General features: G+C 39.2%; 1 protein-coding gene across 6 annotated transcripts in view; it reads left to right on the forward strand.

The window, feature by feature from the left end:
* The window catches only part of BEND5 (BEN domain containing 5), a 547,523-nt gene that overhangs the window by 219,805 nt on the left and 311,022 nt on the right, over positions 1 to 16,696 (forward strand). For 4 of the 6 annotated variants that reach the window (XM_033067185.2, XM_033067187.2, XM_033067183.2 and 1 more), the window contains 2 exons: positions 4,416 to 4,629; positions 8,421 to 8,619. The exons of the other annotated variants lie outside the window; for them this stretch is intronic. In XM_033067185.2, the coding sequence (XP_032923076.1) occupies positions 4,416 to 4,629; positions 8,421 to 8,581 (375 nt within the window). In that variant the 3' untranslated portion in view covers positions 8,582 to 8,619. Of the gene's footprint in view, positions 1 to 4,415; positions 4,630 to 8,420; positions 8,620 to 16,696 lie in introns of those variants that run through there. 6 annotated transcript variants of the gene reach the window in all.

A 16,696-nucleotide genomic window follows, 5' to 3' on the forward strand; every position in this document is an offset into this window, starting at 1 on the left:
AGCATGAGTGATTTTTAAATGTCCATCTGGTGATGTTCTTGTGGAATTTTCATGATTGTGGGGGTTTTGCATGGTAGCAGCTTGTACAAGCTTCCCCAGTTTTCATGAAGGTGTGCTGTTACACTGAGGAGAATTGTGAAGTTACACAGATATGGTGAGCATAGAAAAGTATCCTCAGTGGTGAGATCATTGAATGCTGTGCAGCATGAGGAAAATAGTTATGAAATATGCATGCACAGGCAAATTGACATAGTCTTCAGTTGGTGACATCCATAGATACACCAAATATTGACCAAAGTCAGTAACCCACATTATAAAGCTACATGAGTCTACTTAACCAAAAATACTTCTTCCTAAAAGTTTTTTTAATGTTTATAATGTGCTGTAGTCATATTGCAGAGAAACCCTCATGTTTGGGTTGGAGTGCAGGAGGTCATTATGAACCCTGGAAGGAAAATGGGGTAGGAGTATTGCCACTGAATTGAGCTGATGTAGTGCTGCTTTCCAGAGACTTTGTGAAGTTGCTGAAATACCATCTAGCTCTAGTTTGCCAGTACCTGACTGAGAGTTTCTCAGGTTTCAGTGTGTGTAACACATTGACTGTTCATCTACCTAGGCCTGCTTTTGCAGCTGTTTTCATTATCATTAAATAAACATGATGTTTCTTAAACAAAACTGTAATTCCTTCAGAACTGCCTGTGCAGATCCTGTTTCTTGGTGTATATATAGATGAATTTGGTACTCTAATCTGAGAACCCTTAGGGAGGAAACATCATTCCAGCTTTGCCTTGCAGTGGAATTACTGATGGAATATGGCATGAAACTGCATTTTCAGATTTGTGCTAAAAGATTGACTGCACAATGTGTGTCCCTCTTGAAGATGAATTCAGCGTATCATTGAGGACAGAATGTACATGAAAAATAGTAGAATCTTGACAGTTTGACAGGTATTTGGTTCAGATAGCTTTTCTTGCCTAATATGTTTAAATATGTAATTTGCTTGATTATTTTGGGTGAATTTGTGCAATGAGTACTTAGGATGTATTACTGTGTGAGTTTTCTTTACCTCCTTCTCTTCCACTTAAGGTCTGTGGGATAGGGCACATCCTTTAGTATTTGTATACAGCTTTTCCTCCACCCTTTTTTCATCTGTCAGCTTCTTGGCACTTCTTTTGCTGATGTTTTCTGTCTTTACAGATATTAGTATCTCTTTAATTTTCCTTTTGTAGTTTTGGTTCTTGGTTTGCCTATTTACCGGGTTTACAGCCAGCTGTAAAATGGGAACTGTAATGTATTTGGAGAGTTGGAGGGTAGTTTTCTTCAGTTTTCCTTATTTATGGCTTTATTTCAGTATTCCTTTATTGATATGCACCACTAGTGTAGTTGAAATACTTTTTTTACAAATCTTACCCTTTGTGGCACCAGATTTGATCTTAGTAGGATTCTTTCAAAGCAGATAAATCTCTTCCCTCCAGAGGGAAAACCGAGTCACTGAAAAAGAGCCTATGGAATTCATTTAAAAAAAAAGAAGAAGAAAGAAAAAAAAAAGAGTTCATCTTCTGAGACATGTTTTAGATCTATTGCAGATGTTAGCACAGCCACGCTGGTGAGCGTTGCTTTGAATTCGCTGCTGTCTCTGTTGCATTGTGCTTGAAGGTTGATCCTGCAGTTGCTGAAATTGGGAGTAAATTTCCCGTTGACTTCATCAAGACAAGAGTCTGGCTCGTGGGGCAGCTCTTGCAGCAAGAAGGGAATGTGTTCTGAGTGTGGAGTTCAGTGAGCTTCCCAGAGCTCTGCCATTGATAGGAAACAGTACCGGGCCTGTTGTAGAGAGGTAAACTGAGACAGGGCACATGGAATTCCTCACCATAACAGTGCTACAAATAGAAAAAGGGACACGTAAGATTGCTGTGGCTGTGGCTGTCTGTCACATAGTTGCTGTTGCCATAGGTGTTTCATACCAGCAATTGCTGTTTTAATAAATGAATCATGTTAAAAGAAGAGATGATCTGTCTGAAGCATAAATATTAAAAATACTTCCTGTAGCTTGTTCTTTTCTTTTGAGTAACTTCAAGCTAATGAATAATGTAGTAGCTTAAGAGACTAAATAATCTTTGGCAAAGGCAAACCCTAATTTTGGCAGAGAGGAATTGAATTTTTGATCAAATACAACAGTCTCTACAACTAATGTAATACAGACACCCAAAATTTGCTATGTCACAACATTTCTAAACTTAGTTATTTTCTAGGTAACTTTCAGACATTTTACCGGAGAACTTTTCCAAGATCTAATAAGAAATAACTGAATTAAAAATGTACTGAGATTGTTTTCTGAGCACAGACTGCTCACTCCTCATTGAAGTTACCTTGCAGAATATGTAGATAGCACCAAAAGAGTGTGCCTTTTTAAAAATCATTTATGAAGAGGCTCAACAACAGAGAAAAAGAAAAAAAGGGTGTGTTTGTGTTGTGGTTATTACTAGTTTAATTTCTGTCCATGCAGACTTATGAAAAGCTTCTTAGAATCCCTTTAATGTAGAAGATTCTGCAGGAGAGGCAGCTTGCTGCATGGTTTTATGCTTTAAGGAGGGTAGAGGATTTTTTTATATATAGCATAGCTTGTAGCCAAACCAATCATATTACTCTATTTAAGTTTTTAAATATCTAGTTGCTTTTGAAGGATGCTGTTGTAATAAAAAATTTCTTGGGGTTATAGTCCTCATTAATAGTTAAAGCAGGTTTCTATTTAAAGGAAAAATGGTACTCAGTTGAATACAGGCAGTAAAATGTTGAGTGTATAAAATGTTACAGTAGCTTTGTCCAATTTTCATTGCATTTAATGGGACTTGTGTGATACTGCTCAGATTTGTATGGGTAGCAGGCATGTAAAGCCAGATGAAATGAGTAAAACCACAGAAAACTAAGGGCAGAGCAGTTATGGCAAACAGTCTTCTGATGCAGTTTTGCTATGGGATTTTGTTGACAGATTTTTTTGGGGTTTTTTTTTTAGTCATAAGAAGGTCAAAAGTTTTTTTAAGTGTTAATATTACAGAAAGAACACTGATTGGACCAGATCTAATCGAAGCTATATTTTGGATATGTAGCAGTCCAATTGTTTGGTATGTTGCACTTGCCTAGGTTGTCTGAAGGTAAGTGCAGTGAGCTCTGATCAGCAGCTGGGAGGTGTAGGTCACACCTTGGCTTGTTATGCTGAGAGCAAGTGTGTGTCCTGGTGAGTGAAGTCCATCCCCACGTGAACAAAGCTTGCTGTGTGCAGAGGTAGCTCAGGAGTCTGCACTGCACTCCAGGAGCTGGAGCATGGACATCCAGGGTACAAACTGTTTGTGGTTCTGCACAGGGCCAGCGTGTGCGTCCTGGTTGCACCTGTGTCAGACTTGTGCTGTTACTCATGGAGTTACCTCCATGCTGTTGTGTGAAGGTGTCCTGAGTGTCAGGGCTATCAGCTCCAACACGTAGTGGCAGCCTAAGGATGGTGCTCGGATTCTTGTCCAGCATTTGCCTTAAGAGTGGAGCACTGGGAATCTTGGGCTAGAGACAGGGTACCCTGTGGGAGACAACCAAGCACAGCCAGTGCTGAGCAAGACTAATAAGCAAAACCAGACTTGAGCATCTTCCTTTTAGAGACTCTCCAGTGGCTTCACACTGCATTTCCCAGTACCTGTATTATCCTCCTTTACTATTTCAGTGAAATACATTGACTTCCCATTGTTTGGATAATGGAAAGTTTATGATGTTGCTGCGATGGGTCATTGCCTAACCACAAAACAGGATTCATGTGGTGCATTTCCATTGATGGTACATGATAGACACACTTTGTGTTTGAACTGGAAGTTTTACTAAGCTTCCAAACTCTCCTGGCTTATATTGAAACTGGAACTCTCAAAATCCTTTCTTCCCTTCCAGTTACTTCAAACAATCAGGCTGGGTCTTGCCAACAGGTACAGAAAACAACAGAGTACAACTTAGGAAGTAATTCCCTCTCTGCTGCCTCTGGAATATGCTTTGGGTAAAATCTGTTTTAGCTGAAGGGAAGTGTTTCATCTTCCTCCTGAATTAGGCTGGTGCAACTGCTTGGTTTATATGCTGTGCATAATTTTATAATACTGGATGTGTTCACTGTTTCCTTCTTCAATCTCTGTTCCTGACCAGTCTTTCAGGAGAGAGGTTATGTGGGGGTGGAAAAGTAGAGATTATTTAAAGGAACTATATTATGTATTGAGGTTGACTTGAACTCCCTGACCCACAAAGCTGGAAAAGTTTCAGAGTTAGGCAAAATGGATTTGTTCAGCCCTAATTACTGTTATTTTAGTTCCTAATATTAATGTTCCTACAGCACTTGGATACTGTTGTGTGCTACATACCATAGATAAGTTGTTATTATTACTACCTTCTAGGTCCATCTTGGCAGTGGAATTTGGGTAGATGAGGAGAAATGGCACCAGCTGCAAGTAACACAAGGAGATTCAAAGTATACAAAAAATCTAGCGGTTATGATTTGGGGAACAGATGTTCTCAAGAACAGAAGTGTCACAGGAGTTGCAACCAAAAAAAAGAAAGATGCCGTTCCCAAGCCACCTCTCTCACCTCACAAATTAAGCATTGTCAGAGGTAGGTTATTTGAAAACTTTTGCTTCCTGCTTTGGAGTTTAACCATTAATCACTGAGTTGAAAGATGCTTCTTTTCAGCTCATTTAAAATTAACTGATTAAAAACTGTAATTCAGATTGCTATTGCATTGTGAAGTGCATACGTACCCAGGAACAGTAAAACACTTTGCAATAGCTGTGCACAGTGCAGGCCTCCACAGCTGAAGAGTTGTACACTGACTTCAGTAAGGTTTGAAAAGATCATCTCTTTAGACCACTTGCAGGGCAGGACTCTGAGCCTGGAGAACAACATGTTGTTCTAGAATTCATTTATAACGTGCTGATTTTTTAAAGTGCATATATTCCTTTAAACAAGATTGAGAGTAGCTTTACCACGTTCTTTCATCCAGAACATAACCAGCTCTGGCATGAGGCACAGAAACCATTATAGCTGTGACTATAAAAATACACCTACCTTCAAAGGCAAGAAAGAATAGTGTTACCCTTTTAAGTGAAGAAAATGGAAATAGTAAAAATTAATTGTTGCACTTGAATTGGAATTTGGACAGGAAGTGTAAATCGCTGACCTCATCTGGTAGGGAAAATTGCAATGACACTTTCAGTAGCTGCAAGCCTGAGTCCATGTGTGTAGTACTTTGAGAGAGAGGAGGCCTTCTCCTTTATTTAAACTGAATGGTGAATTTCAGTCCCTTTGTATCATCATGCCTGTGTTGCATCATTTCTGTCTCTCTTGGTATTTCAGGCTTTTTAAGTCAGAATTGAGTTGGTTCCTCATGGAATACACACTGAAATTGGATTTTTAGGCTTTGTCTCCATACTAAATTGCAGTAGGGCTGAAAGAAACCTCCCCATTTGGTAGAGCTTCATTAGTCTGCATTTCCTGTTCTTAGTTGCTATGTGCTCTTAACTGTGAACTCATTAAGAGGTGTTGTAATCAGCCATGAAAGTACCATGTTTTGGAGTAAGAAATACAATTCCTCTCTGAGTGTGTGCGTGTGTCTGTGTCTGTGTTGTGTGGGTAAAAGTTGGAAACCTACCTCAGTACTGTCATCTTTCTTTGTAAGAAAGGAGTAGAAGACATGTTTGTTTTTTTTCATTAATCTGCTTCAAGATTATATGTGGAAGTGGAAGCTGTTCCATGCTGATTTTCTAGTTCTGTCTGGGATCTTTAGGTACCTTACACATGTAGCTGAGCAGTGATGTACTGGCCACGTAAGGAATCCACTCTGTGGCAGTGGCTGTCCTTGTCAGCTCCAGATGGGAAGCAGAATTGGTTGCCCTGGTGTGTATTTACAGGCATGCAGCAAAAAGGGGTTATTTTCCATTGGCCCATTGCAATGTGGTTTCCAGTTTCCCTGCTGGAGGCTTTTGCTCCTCAACGCTGCTGGCAAGGTTGTTTCTGTGAGAATTTCCTCTTCTACTTCTGTCAGGGCCACTCTGTGTTGCTCGAGCCATTTAAATGACAGCTTTCTCCTAACTCCCCTTGTTTTGACTACAGTGAGTTTGGGAGTCTGCTCCAGCAGGTGCATGATGAGAGGCACATGGGGCCCTTCCCTTTCTTCTCTTCCATACCTTTACACTCACCAGCAATTCAGCTCTTCCCTATTTCCTCGTTTTTCTGTGTTTTCTGTCATACTTCTGCTTCAATCCTCAACCCTCATTTGAATTCTACTGTTACATGCCCTGGTTTTCCATGTTCCTCTTTTTAGTGTTCCTTTCACCTTGTCTCTGATTCCCCTTTTGTTAGACTCCAACCTGTACAATCTCCTCTTGATCCAGTTAAACTGCATGGCCAGTGTTGCAGGTGTCAGGCTGCCTGTATCAGTGGGACTGGGTAGCTCATAACCATGATTTTCCATGTTGTTGTGTCCTTTGCGTCAGTGTTAGCTGGTCTTGCCCCACCATGGAGAAGAAAGCAAAACAAGACAAAAAACAACCAGCAAGGGGACAAATAGGAGAAATGTGAGGGAGTTTGCATAGGCAGTGATTTGGATCAGGTATCACAAAAAGTAGTGAAGGCCCTGGTTAGCCTTTGAGGTCTGCTTGAATCTTTGGTGTTCAGCAGTACAAAGGGGTGTCTGTGTGCTCCTGTAAGACAAGGGAGCAGAACCCCCAAATTAGTCTTTAAAAACCTTAAGCCAATGTCCTTATGCAAGTACTAAACTGCTATTTCTACACCCCCTCAAAGAAATGGAAGAGATGGAGAGGAAAAAACTGTGATCAAGGATCTGTTTGGTTCACAGCAACTTTTAAAATTACAGCTTTTGAATGAGTTCTGTCAAGTGATTCATTGCTTGACTTTGTGGCTAAAGGAACAACACAGCCTGTCTGTTACTGGGAGTTCACCTTACTGGGTGTATCTGCCTGGGAGTGTTCCTGACACTGTTGTAGGGCCAGCTGCAAACACACACTGCCTTTCTTCAGGCTCTCAGTGATGTGCCTTTCCTTAGGTGCTGTATTTCCAATCATAGTTTACAGATGATCAGCATTTCAGCTATCAGGCTGCATGCTGGTTAATTTCATTTATTTTATATTCAGTACGTCTTACAACATAAAATTCACATTGCTTTAGATGTTCTCATCATTCTGTGGACACAGACTAACTTATTTAAAATAGATTTTTGAACGACAACATTAGCTCTTAATGTGTCTGATATCTCTATAGCTTCTTAAAAATCCCCACTGTGTAGTATGTAATAAAGAAATGATAAAAAGTATGATGGATGTGCACTGTTATAAACCTTGTTAATGCAAAATAACCTTTTATAAAACTTCTCAGAGGCTTCCAAATGAACTACAAAGCATGCATAGTACTTAATTTTCATAACTTTTTAATATGGTGCATTAGAAATGTTGTAAACCACGTTAATTAAGCAATAATCTCTATGGCCTTCTGTATATGAAGCAATAAACAGCTAATGGAATAGATCACTAGGCAAAGCAGAACAGAGTTTGTTTAACCAGCCTGGGAAGCCTACACAATAAAATACATTGATCTGTTTATGAAAACCAAAAAAACCTGCCCGTCACTAAAGAGTTATGTGTGTTGCACCACTTCAGATTTCAGTAACTTCTGCAGGATTCTGGCACCAAACTTCCACATCTGGGAAGTAAAAGTATCTCAGCTTTCACTGCCCACATTGCTTTTGCAGTTATTTGTATCACTTGCTTTTTGTATTCCAGATAATGTGTATTTCACAAAGTGTATTGTTCAAACCTGCAAGGAAATGGTGCTTGTCCTGAATAATCCACCAGTAAAAGTGAAATAAGCCCAGGGACAGGGCAGTTGATAAAAATATGGACATTAATGTATGTGGAAGAGATATAAAAAAATGAAATGAATGAGTTAAAGTGTTCTCCTGCTGGTTACTGTTTCTCTTCCTAAGCATTGTCATTTCCATACCCTCCTGAAGGGGTGAAGTGGGAGTGACTCACTGTGGATGCAGCTCTGGTGGGACTTTACCTGGAAAGAGACTAAATCTGCTGTGGAGATTCAGACAAATGCAGGAGTCAGGCAGGCAAGGCTGATACTGTAAAAGGTTGGGTTTAGCCTTGTTTTTGTATGGAAAGCCTGTTAATGTAGTCACAGCATAACTGGAAGTTGGTCATGCCACTGATTCAAGCCTGGTGACAAATTTGACTTTAACAAGATAGACAGTGAATCAAGGAAAGCTTGCAACAAATATACACAGTGCTTACTCACTGCTGTCTCTTGAGTGGCTAGCCCAACTCAGGGCTATATTGTTTTCTAAAAATATCCTAATGACTCTTTCCTTTTTTTTTTCTCCCCAGAATGTTTGTATGATAGAATAGCACAAGAAACTGTGGATGAAACTGAAATTGCACAGAGACTCTCCAAAGTCAACAAGTACATCTGTGAAAAAATCATGGATATCAATAAATCATGTAAAAATGAAGAAAGGAGGGAAATTGCAAAGTACAATTTGCAATAAATTTTGGATTTTTAATAAAGTCTTAGTGTTTTACTTAAGTGTTGGTTTTTGATTTGTGTGGCATTTTTGCTGATGGAAGAAGCTGACTTGAAGCGTTGCTCTCTCCTATAACTGATTCGTTTTTCGAGCGGTTCTGTCATGGTGTAAACTGCTTTTAACTAATGTAAGATATATTGTAAGCTCACTCAGAATGAATGCTGAAGTTTCCAAGGTTTCTCCAGCGAGTTGCAGTTTGTTACCTGCGGTTGTACATAGGTTGTGGTTCTGCGGACACCGACCCGTTCGCCCTACGTTGAGTTTTACTGGAGTTGGTGGAGCTCAGCTGCAGTAAAACATCTGCTTAGAAGGAAGAACTGTCCAAAATTCACTTTGCTATTTAAAAGGGTTTTATTGTATTTTACAAAGTGTTTTTTCTGAAATGAAATTTCAATCGTTTGTTTTTATAAATCTTTGTTTTGATCTCTAACAATATATTTGATCAAAAATACACAAAGAACGTTTCTTTTTCAATTATCTTGTAGGTAGATCACTATTACCATCACAGTTAAAAAAAAAAATCATCCAATAAACAACAAAGAACCAAAAGCTGTAAGTTGTAAAATCATGATAATTCATTTTAATTAATAAATCTAAAAGCAGTTCTTTTTCAGGGACCAAGACACTTCAGATTTCTGATTGTGGTACAAAGTTCCTCAGTGTGTCCATACTTACTGTTCTTGAAATATTACCTTTTTAGTGTATTTGTACTTTCAAACAATTAAAAAATTGCCACACTATGGCAAGAGTATGTACAATAGAAAATTTAGTACAATTTTGTTTGGGTCCATAATTTAATAATGGACACTTTTAGCACAAATTTTAATTGCAAATAAAAATAATTTTCTACATTGAAGTTAAACTTGCGATGCAAAGTTTTTAGAAATGTTTTGTCATCTGAAATATATGTTGTTGTTTGTAAGTGAAACAAAATAACCTGAAGTCTTTTCATGAAGGATTTAGAGATACCATGAGGTGTGGATTGATGAATTTTCAGGGTTTGTTATATTAGTGATCTTGATTCATTTTCCATTTATTTTGTGCTCACAGATGTGATTATCTGCCTTTCTAGGTGCCTGTTCCCGAGTGTCAGGATTTGTTTCTTTTCTCCCATTGCAATTCTGTTTCCTGTAGTTTTGAAAAACTTGCAGTTTCTTACCACCTTCCTGTAGCACCAGTGCACATGAAGTCTTTTTTCAGTGTCCTGTAAATGTAGATAACTTGGAAAGGAACAGGCTACTGGGGTGGACTCACCATGAAGTATTGAAATGATAAAAGGTGTAGATGTGGCCCCTGGGTTCAGTGGTGGGTTTGGCAGTGCTGGGTGAATGCCTGGACTTGATGATCTTAAAGGTATTTTCCAACCTAAATGATCCCATAATTTTTTAAAGGGCTGGGTGGAAGAAAAAGAGGAAGGGAGAGGAGGTGTGCTATAGCTGCCACTCCTCTCTTGGAAGAAATGAGACAAACACTGTGTTGTTTCTCCCTGTACATCACCTATATGTAAATTATTTCTTAACTCCTAAGTGTTTGCTTTCTGCTTTCTAAAGTCCACTTTCATGGTTGCCTTGCACCAACCTGATGCTGTGCTGCCAGACAGGAACACCCCACTTTCACCACTGGTGTTCCTGCATTCCTGTCCCTTCCCTTAACCCCACACTGAGATTGAACAGGCGTGGCAGATCCCACTGATTTCCAGGGTTCATTTCACAACAGCTGCTTCCCAGAGGATGGAGCCAGAGCTGTTGTGGTGAGGGGTGGAAAGAGCAGGAGTGTGTTTTTCCAGTGTTTTTTATATATGTCCTAATATTTTTTTGAGCAGCCTCCCTTGTCTCCTAATATCAAAAGTGTTCTTAGGTAGTGTTTAGTGAAATGCATAAATGTTTATGCTTCCTAATTTGGGATGCTAAATAGCAAATTAGTGTTTAAAATGTCACTGCATGTATCCTCTTATTAATTAGAAAGAACAAAAGAGAGATAACACTAAAAAAACGTTTAAACAGCAAGTTCCACCTTTTCAAACAGATTTGTGAATGTACAGGGTTGGGGTTTTTTTAAGTGATACTAAGTTTCAACCCACTATTTTGGGGGAAATGTCCATAATTTCCTCAGCTTTTTACGGCTTTAGTACTAATGTGTTTCCATTGTAACAGATTCTTTAATGAGAAGATCAAGCTGTACTTCTTAGAAGATAAGCCTATTTGAGACAGAATTTTATGAAACCTGGAAAAAGCAGCTTAGAATTTAATTAGAGTTAGGACTCCAGCCTGGCCCCAAAAATCAGAGGTGTTAATTCCTTCTGCAAAACCAGCATCATCTTTTTAATGCTTCTTCTTGACACACTCGTCCCATCAGATGTTAATACTGCATTTTGCTGAAGAATTTAAATGTTCTCCTTGGGCATGGTATCTTGGAAAGCTTCATTAAGTTTTTTCTTGGAGATTTCATCAGCCCAGGTTAGTTTTTATTTAAGAGTTCATCAAGGGTATTTGTTTGGCACAAAAAAGTTCAGTTCCCTTTGAAACGTGGTGTCAATGGGAGCTAAGAAATGTGTCCATTGGACTGGGCAAGTGGCATTTAATGTGTCACTCGAAATTCTGTTGAGTCATATTAAAGGAAGAGGACATATTAAAGGTAGAACACCTCTTTATTATACAACAACTTCAACTAAACCTTTAGAAACTAGAAATTAGTATTTTGCTAATAAAAAGCCATTTTTGCACACTGTGGTTGTATGGCAGCATGCTGGGGCTCTGCAGGGGGTAATGAGTGTGTGAATAACATTTTATTCTTCTATAAGGTCATTACTCTTGTCTTTCCCTCCCCATGAGTGTCAAGGTTGTACAATTGTTTCCCAGTGTGTCTGTTTGAAGTAAGGAAATAGACTGCAGTTAGGTGTTCCAGCAATACCCAAGAAAAATAGGAACTTTAATGGAGTGTGCTTTTCTGCATTGCAAAACTGATGTATAAATTAACTGTGAGTTTCATTTCATTTTCCTACACTGCATTTATGGCCAGGGCTGTTCTTGTTGGTACATTAATTCTTCCATAATTGTGCCTGCCTGTACATAGTTTGCTTTGTTCATATTAAGTCTGCTGTGAATCTACCACAGGAAACTTTATAGAAAATAGTCCCTACTAACTTTTTCCTGCTCTGGGGCAACTTCATACCTGTACATCATGAGAAACAGGAGAGAGTTTGACAGAAAATGAAGTAGGTTTTATTACACCCTGTAATAACCCTCGTTTGTCATTCTAAGGTTTGTGCTGTGCCATTACCTCATACTGTAAACCTGGATTTGTAAGGATCAGAAAGACATGGATTTAAGAGGAAGGGACTGTTTACTCTGTTTTTAATCAAAGCAGGAAGGAGGTATTGCTGTTCTATGAATAATCTGATCTTCTGTTGCCACACATTGCTGCCGTAATTTGTGATATTCATGATCTGATCCATATTAAAGTGCCTCTGGCACACTTGCAAGGTAGCAAGATTAGAGTTAACAAAAAGGGCTTTATTTTCTATTAGTGATTTTATAGGGAATATGAGCTGTTGTGCTAAGGGAAAGAATCCTACCAGGAACTTTAATACCTGAGTCAGGAAATCTAGCCACTCAATTAAAAAAAAGAAAACTAGTATTTATTAGAGAAGAGAAAAATTGTTAGTTTCTGCTATTCCAGAACATGTTTGGATTTACTGGTGCTTTATAGAGTTGGGAGGGATTTTTTTTAAATAGTGAAATAGTTATGTCAAAGTTGAACTCTAAGTAGGAATTCAAGGTTGCATTGTTTAGCTGTTGTTGGCTGTCAAAAGCAGGTGCATTCTCCCTGTGGGAGGTCACTTCTTTGCACCTTACCTTTGATGTTGTATCTGAAAGATTACTGTGATGGCTGCTTTGTTCTCTTAAGCAGAGATTATTGTCCTCTTGGAAGTTTTTAGTCGCAATAAATTGAACTTTTTGGGATTTAGTGAAATTGCAAAGATAATTCTACTTCATACTTCTGGAATCTATAGACTTTTAAAGATTAAAGCTAAGTGCAGGTCATTGTTAAAATGATGCAATCTTGATGCAGAACCTCAGAGAATTGTGTGAATTGGGAACATTGTGTATTAGCTGTAGCTTCACTGTGTATTAGCTGTGTTCATAGCTCTTGAGAACACCAAATCTGGCTGCTTACAGAAAGTGAGGTTGTGTCACATGGAGCTGTACTGAGGTTATTTCAATATTCCATCTTTTTGACATGAGAATTCTCTTCTGAAAGAGACAAAGAAACAACTTGTGCCTCCTCAGAATGAATGAGGTGGTAACTTCTCCATACTTTTGAAAATGTTCGTCATTCTGTGCGTGCCTTTAGTCTCGGATTGATGAAGTCATAACATCAATTGCTCAGACTTTATTGGTGTCATTTTTTTCATCATAACAGTGTGGAACTCTGGAGTGATTCATACAACACCGAGGCAATAAAAGCGTTATGAAGTGCAATCATTGCATGTTTCATGCTCAATAGCTAATTTTTAATTTCACCATCTTGGATATTTTTTTCATCCCCTCAGGGTTCCTAAATAGGAAAACAGAATCATTTGGACTTGGAAAACAGGAACAGTGATTCAAGAAGGAATTAATTTATGTGGTTGTTCATCTGTGTTACTTTTGCAATTATTTCTCCTATTTATGTTTGAACAATAATTTTCATTCCATGCGTCAGATACCCTCTTGTCCTGCAGTGAGATCATGGTCCTGTGGTTGTGAGATCATTTGTTTACCATAAAGAGGAGAATACCTCACAGCATCAGATGAAATTGCATTATGGCTGGATCAGAACAAAGGTGAAAGTGAGTCTGGGAGGGGAGGAAGAAGCTGAGCCTGAAGGATTTTTTTCTGTGCTGCCTTCTGGCTAGAAAACTTCTTCCTACAAATGAAATAGTTTCCTCCATTTTAGCAGAATATCAACTTTATGTTCCTTGTTTATTGATAGTAAAGCCTTAATGGAACTAAAGTCTTTATGAATATACATGTTTATTGCATCAGGCTCTTACTGTCATGCTGAATTTTGGTCTTTGGTGATTTGAAATTAAAGAGTCACAGAAAATTTCCTGAACAACCCAAGAGAGGCGTAAGCTGGGGGTGATTTCACTACTATTGTAATATAACAATTGTTAAAAGTTCTGCGAAATAGAAGATAAGAAATTATGTGTGTTGCTGGTTGTGTATCCTTTATACTTGCCCTGAGCTTTCATGCTTTTGGAGTGCAGAGGGGTGCAGGTTTCATGGGATAGGCTCATTATCAGAGGAATTGGCTCTGAACACCCTTTGGTGTTCACCCTGGTGCATGTGAACGTTGTCCTGGGACAGCAGCAGAGGGAATGTGCCTTGACAGTGCCATATCACACTGGTACCAGCTCCTTCCACAGGAGACTCAGATGAAAAAGCTTTTATGGGAGTTTCATATCCTTTATACTCAAATATATCTTTAATGTCAGCACAAATGTTTATATAAATTTTACTGACTTGTAGTTTAGTTTAAAAAAATGTACTTCCATGTGTTTCTCATTTTTCTTGTAATTAACTGAGTATCAGTATTCTGGGAGATGTCTTTCTCCATGTTTCAGCTGGGGTATTAAGCCACTGATACTTGAAAACAGTCCATTTGGACATTTTGGTTTTGTGAGCCAGATGAACTATGATTTTACCTTTCCTTACGGAGTCCTCTGCAGGATTTATGGAAGTACCTTTAGAGAGTAATTCTCAAAATGTGTAGGATGGAAGGTGGATGGGTCAAAGCATTGCCTCCAAGTTAATGTTCTGTGTTTTCATTTCTTTAAGAGTCTTAGCTTATGAAAAACTAAAACTCTGTAAAGTAGGATTTTGCTTTCTTTTCCTGCACTGTATATTAAAATTCTTTGACACTCATTGGTTTCTTTGCGTTTGCAAGGACACTTTATCTTCCAGGACCAGGTTCTGCTTTTTGCTGTAGATCCTGAGAGGAATAAGCAATCAAGGGGTGCCATTTGGGTTAAACAAGGCTGTTGTAGGATCATCTCTGTTTTGCAGGACAATGCAAGGAGCCACCCTCCTTGCTAGGATTGGGAAGGACAACCTTGAGGGTTGGCTTCTCTTTAGCTATTGTTCCCTAATGCAGCTCATGCCAGTTTGGTGGATATGTGCAACTTCCACTCTGTGGCTTTCCTGGACTTACAAACTAACTGAGATTGACTCATCCAGCCCAATGTGGAGGAGTATCCTATGTCTGATGGTGCAGGAAGGCAAAAAAGAGGTAGTAGAAGGGTCATGTAGCCCTTTCCCACAAAGAATTAGCATCTGCAATTGAGGTGAAGTCAGTAGCCAAACAGCAAAATCCCAAGCAGTTTAACTGGCATTTAAAGTTTCAATCAGTGAAAAGCTGTATTAATTTTAAAAGTCCAATTACTCTTCACATTCCCAGAATTTAACCTTTAAGAAGTGGCCAAATCACCATTTTCTTCTGCAGCCAGGGGCCTCTATCCTGTGCACATGCACAGCTGTATGTGTACAGGTGTGATGTGCCATTACTCTATGTAAATCCACAACTTGATAATGTTCCTGGTGGTCCCTAGCCTTGCCTGTTTTCTTGGTCTTCCTTTTTCTGTGCTGTTCCTTCTGCAAATGGGAGTCTGTCCTCTGTGCTTGCCTCAGAGGGACAAGAAGGGAGCGTTTCATGATTCCTGCCTTGCAAATTGTCAGCAGGGCTCTGAAGTGAAATACCTGCTTGTAACTCCTGGGGGGTGACTGACACAGAACTAGAGCATTTCCTTGGGAGATCTGGTAGTGCTGCTGTCACTGTAAGGCAGACTTTGCCATTCAAGGACTTCACACAGCAGCATTTTTTTGTTGGGTTTTTTGTTGGTTTGGTTTTTTTTCCCCTGCCCTGGCAATGCCTAGATTGTAGCAAAGAAAATTTCATTCTCATAAGATAGAATAAGTAAATCTTTCAGCAGTATTTCTTAAAAACATTAATTTCTCAGAGGTTCTCCTGCTTTTGCAGAGGGTCAGTGGCTTAGCAGTTTCCCACCTGATGGCAGTGCCCAGGTGAGTGCTGGAAAGCTTTGGGCACCTTGACAGATTTATTGTGATCTGTGGCTTTAATCTGCCCTCTGTTCCTTCCTTTTCCCAGCTGCTGTGTGAAGGCAGCCACCTGGTGAATTGGGAAAGAAAGAGAATTTCCAGTTCTGTGATCTAAGTGTGGTTCTTGATGAGGATGTTTTTAGCTGTGCCTAAAGGTGTGCAGCCTGTGCTGGCTGCTGGGCCATTCCATGAGCTGGTGTGGCTCCCTGCAGAGCACATCACAAAACTTCACTCAGCTGCTCTCTTGAGAAGAAACCTTGGCTAGACCACAGCAATGCTGTTCAGAAAATCAAGCATTCTTGAGAATCCATCAAAGTGTGAAATCCATCTTTTCCTTGAGTAGTTTATGCCAGTGCTTAGTGCTACCCTCACTGCTCAACTTGTGCCTTATTTCTCTGTGAGTCTTTCTGGCTTAACTTCTTATTCCTGGTTCTTGATTTGCCTGTCTTAATACCTTCCCCCAGCATTTTTGCAGTTCATGAACACCTCAATAGACAGAGTGCCTTCATACTCCTACCACCACAGATTTTCTAGGTCATGACTGACTCATTTTTGTAATACTTTTCCTTTATGCCTACCCAAACTCATTTTAGTTTAATAGAAATACTTTCTATAGGAGCATTTGCTTTAGTTAATGTGATACAATCTGGTGGTTTAGGACACATGTCACTTTGTATTAGAATGTGATTTACAATAGTAATTTCATTTTGTGGGCCAACCTTAATTTAATTTTGAAGGAAAAAAAAACCCTGATATTATTTGATTCTTAACCAGTTGATGTCCCAGGGTATTTCCCTTTTTACTCTATTACTGGAAATGTTGTTCTTCAAATGAGTGTTTATCTTGCTACACTTTCCTCTTTGATTCTGTACCACTCACACACCAGTGAGGAGACAGAGCACGTTCTTCCTGCTCTCCCAGCTGCTTATTCCTGTGCTCACAGCTGGGCCAGGCAGGTGGGTGACAGGGCCAGCTGGGC

The sequence above is a fragment of the Catharus ustulatus genome, chromosome 9 (assembly GCF_009819885.2).
Source record: "Catharus ustulatus isolate bCatUst1 chromosome 9, bCatUst1.pri.v2, whole genome shotgun sequence".
In the NCBI taxonomy this organism is placed as follows: domain Eukaryota; kingdom Metazoa; phylum Chordata; class Aves; order Passeriformes; family Turdidae; genus Catharus; species Catharus ustulatus.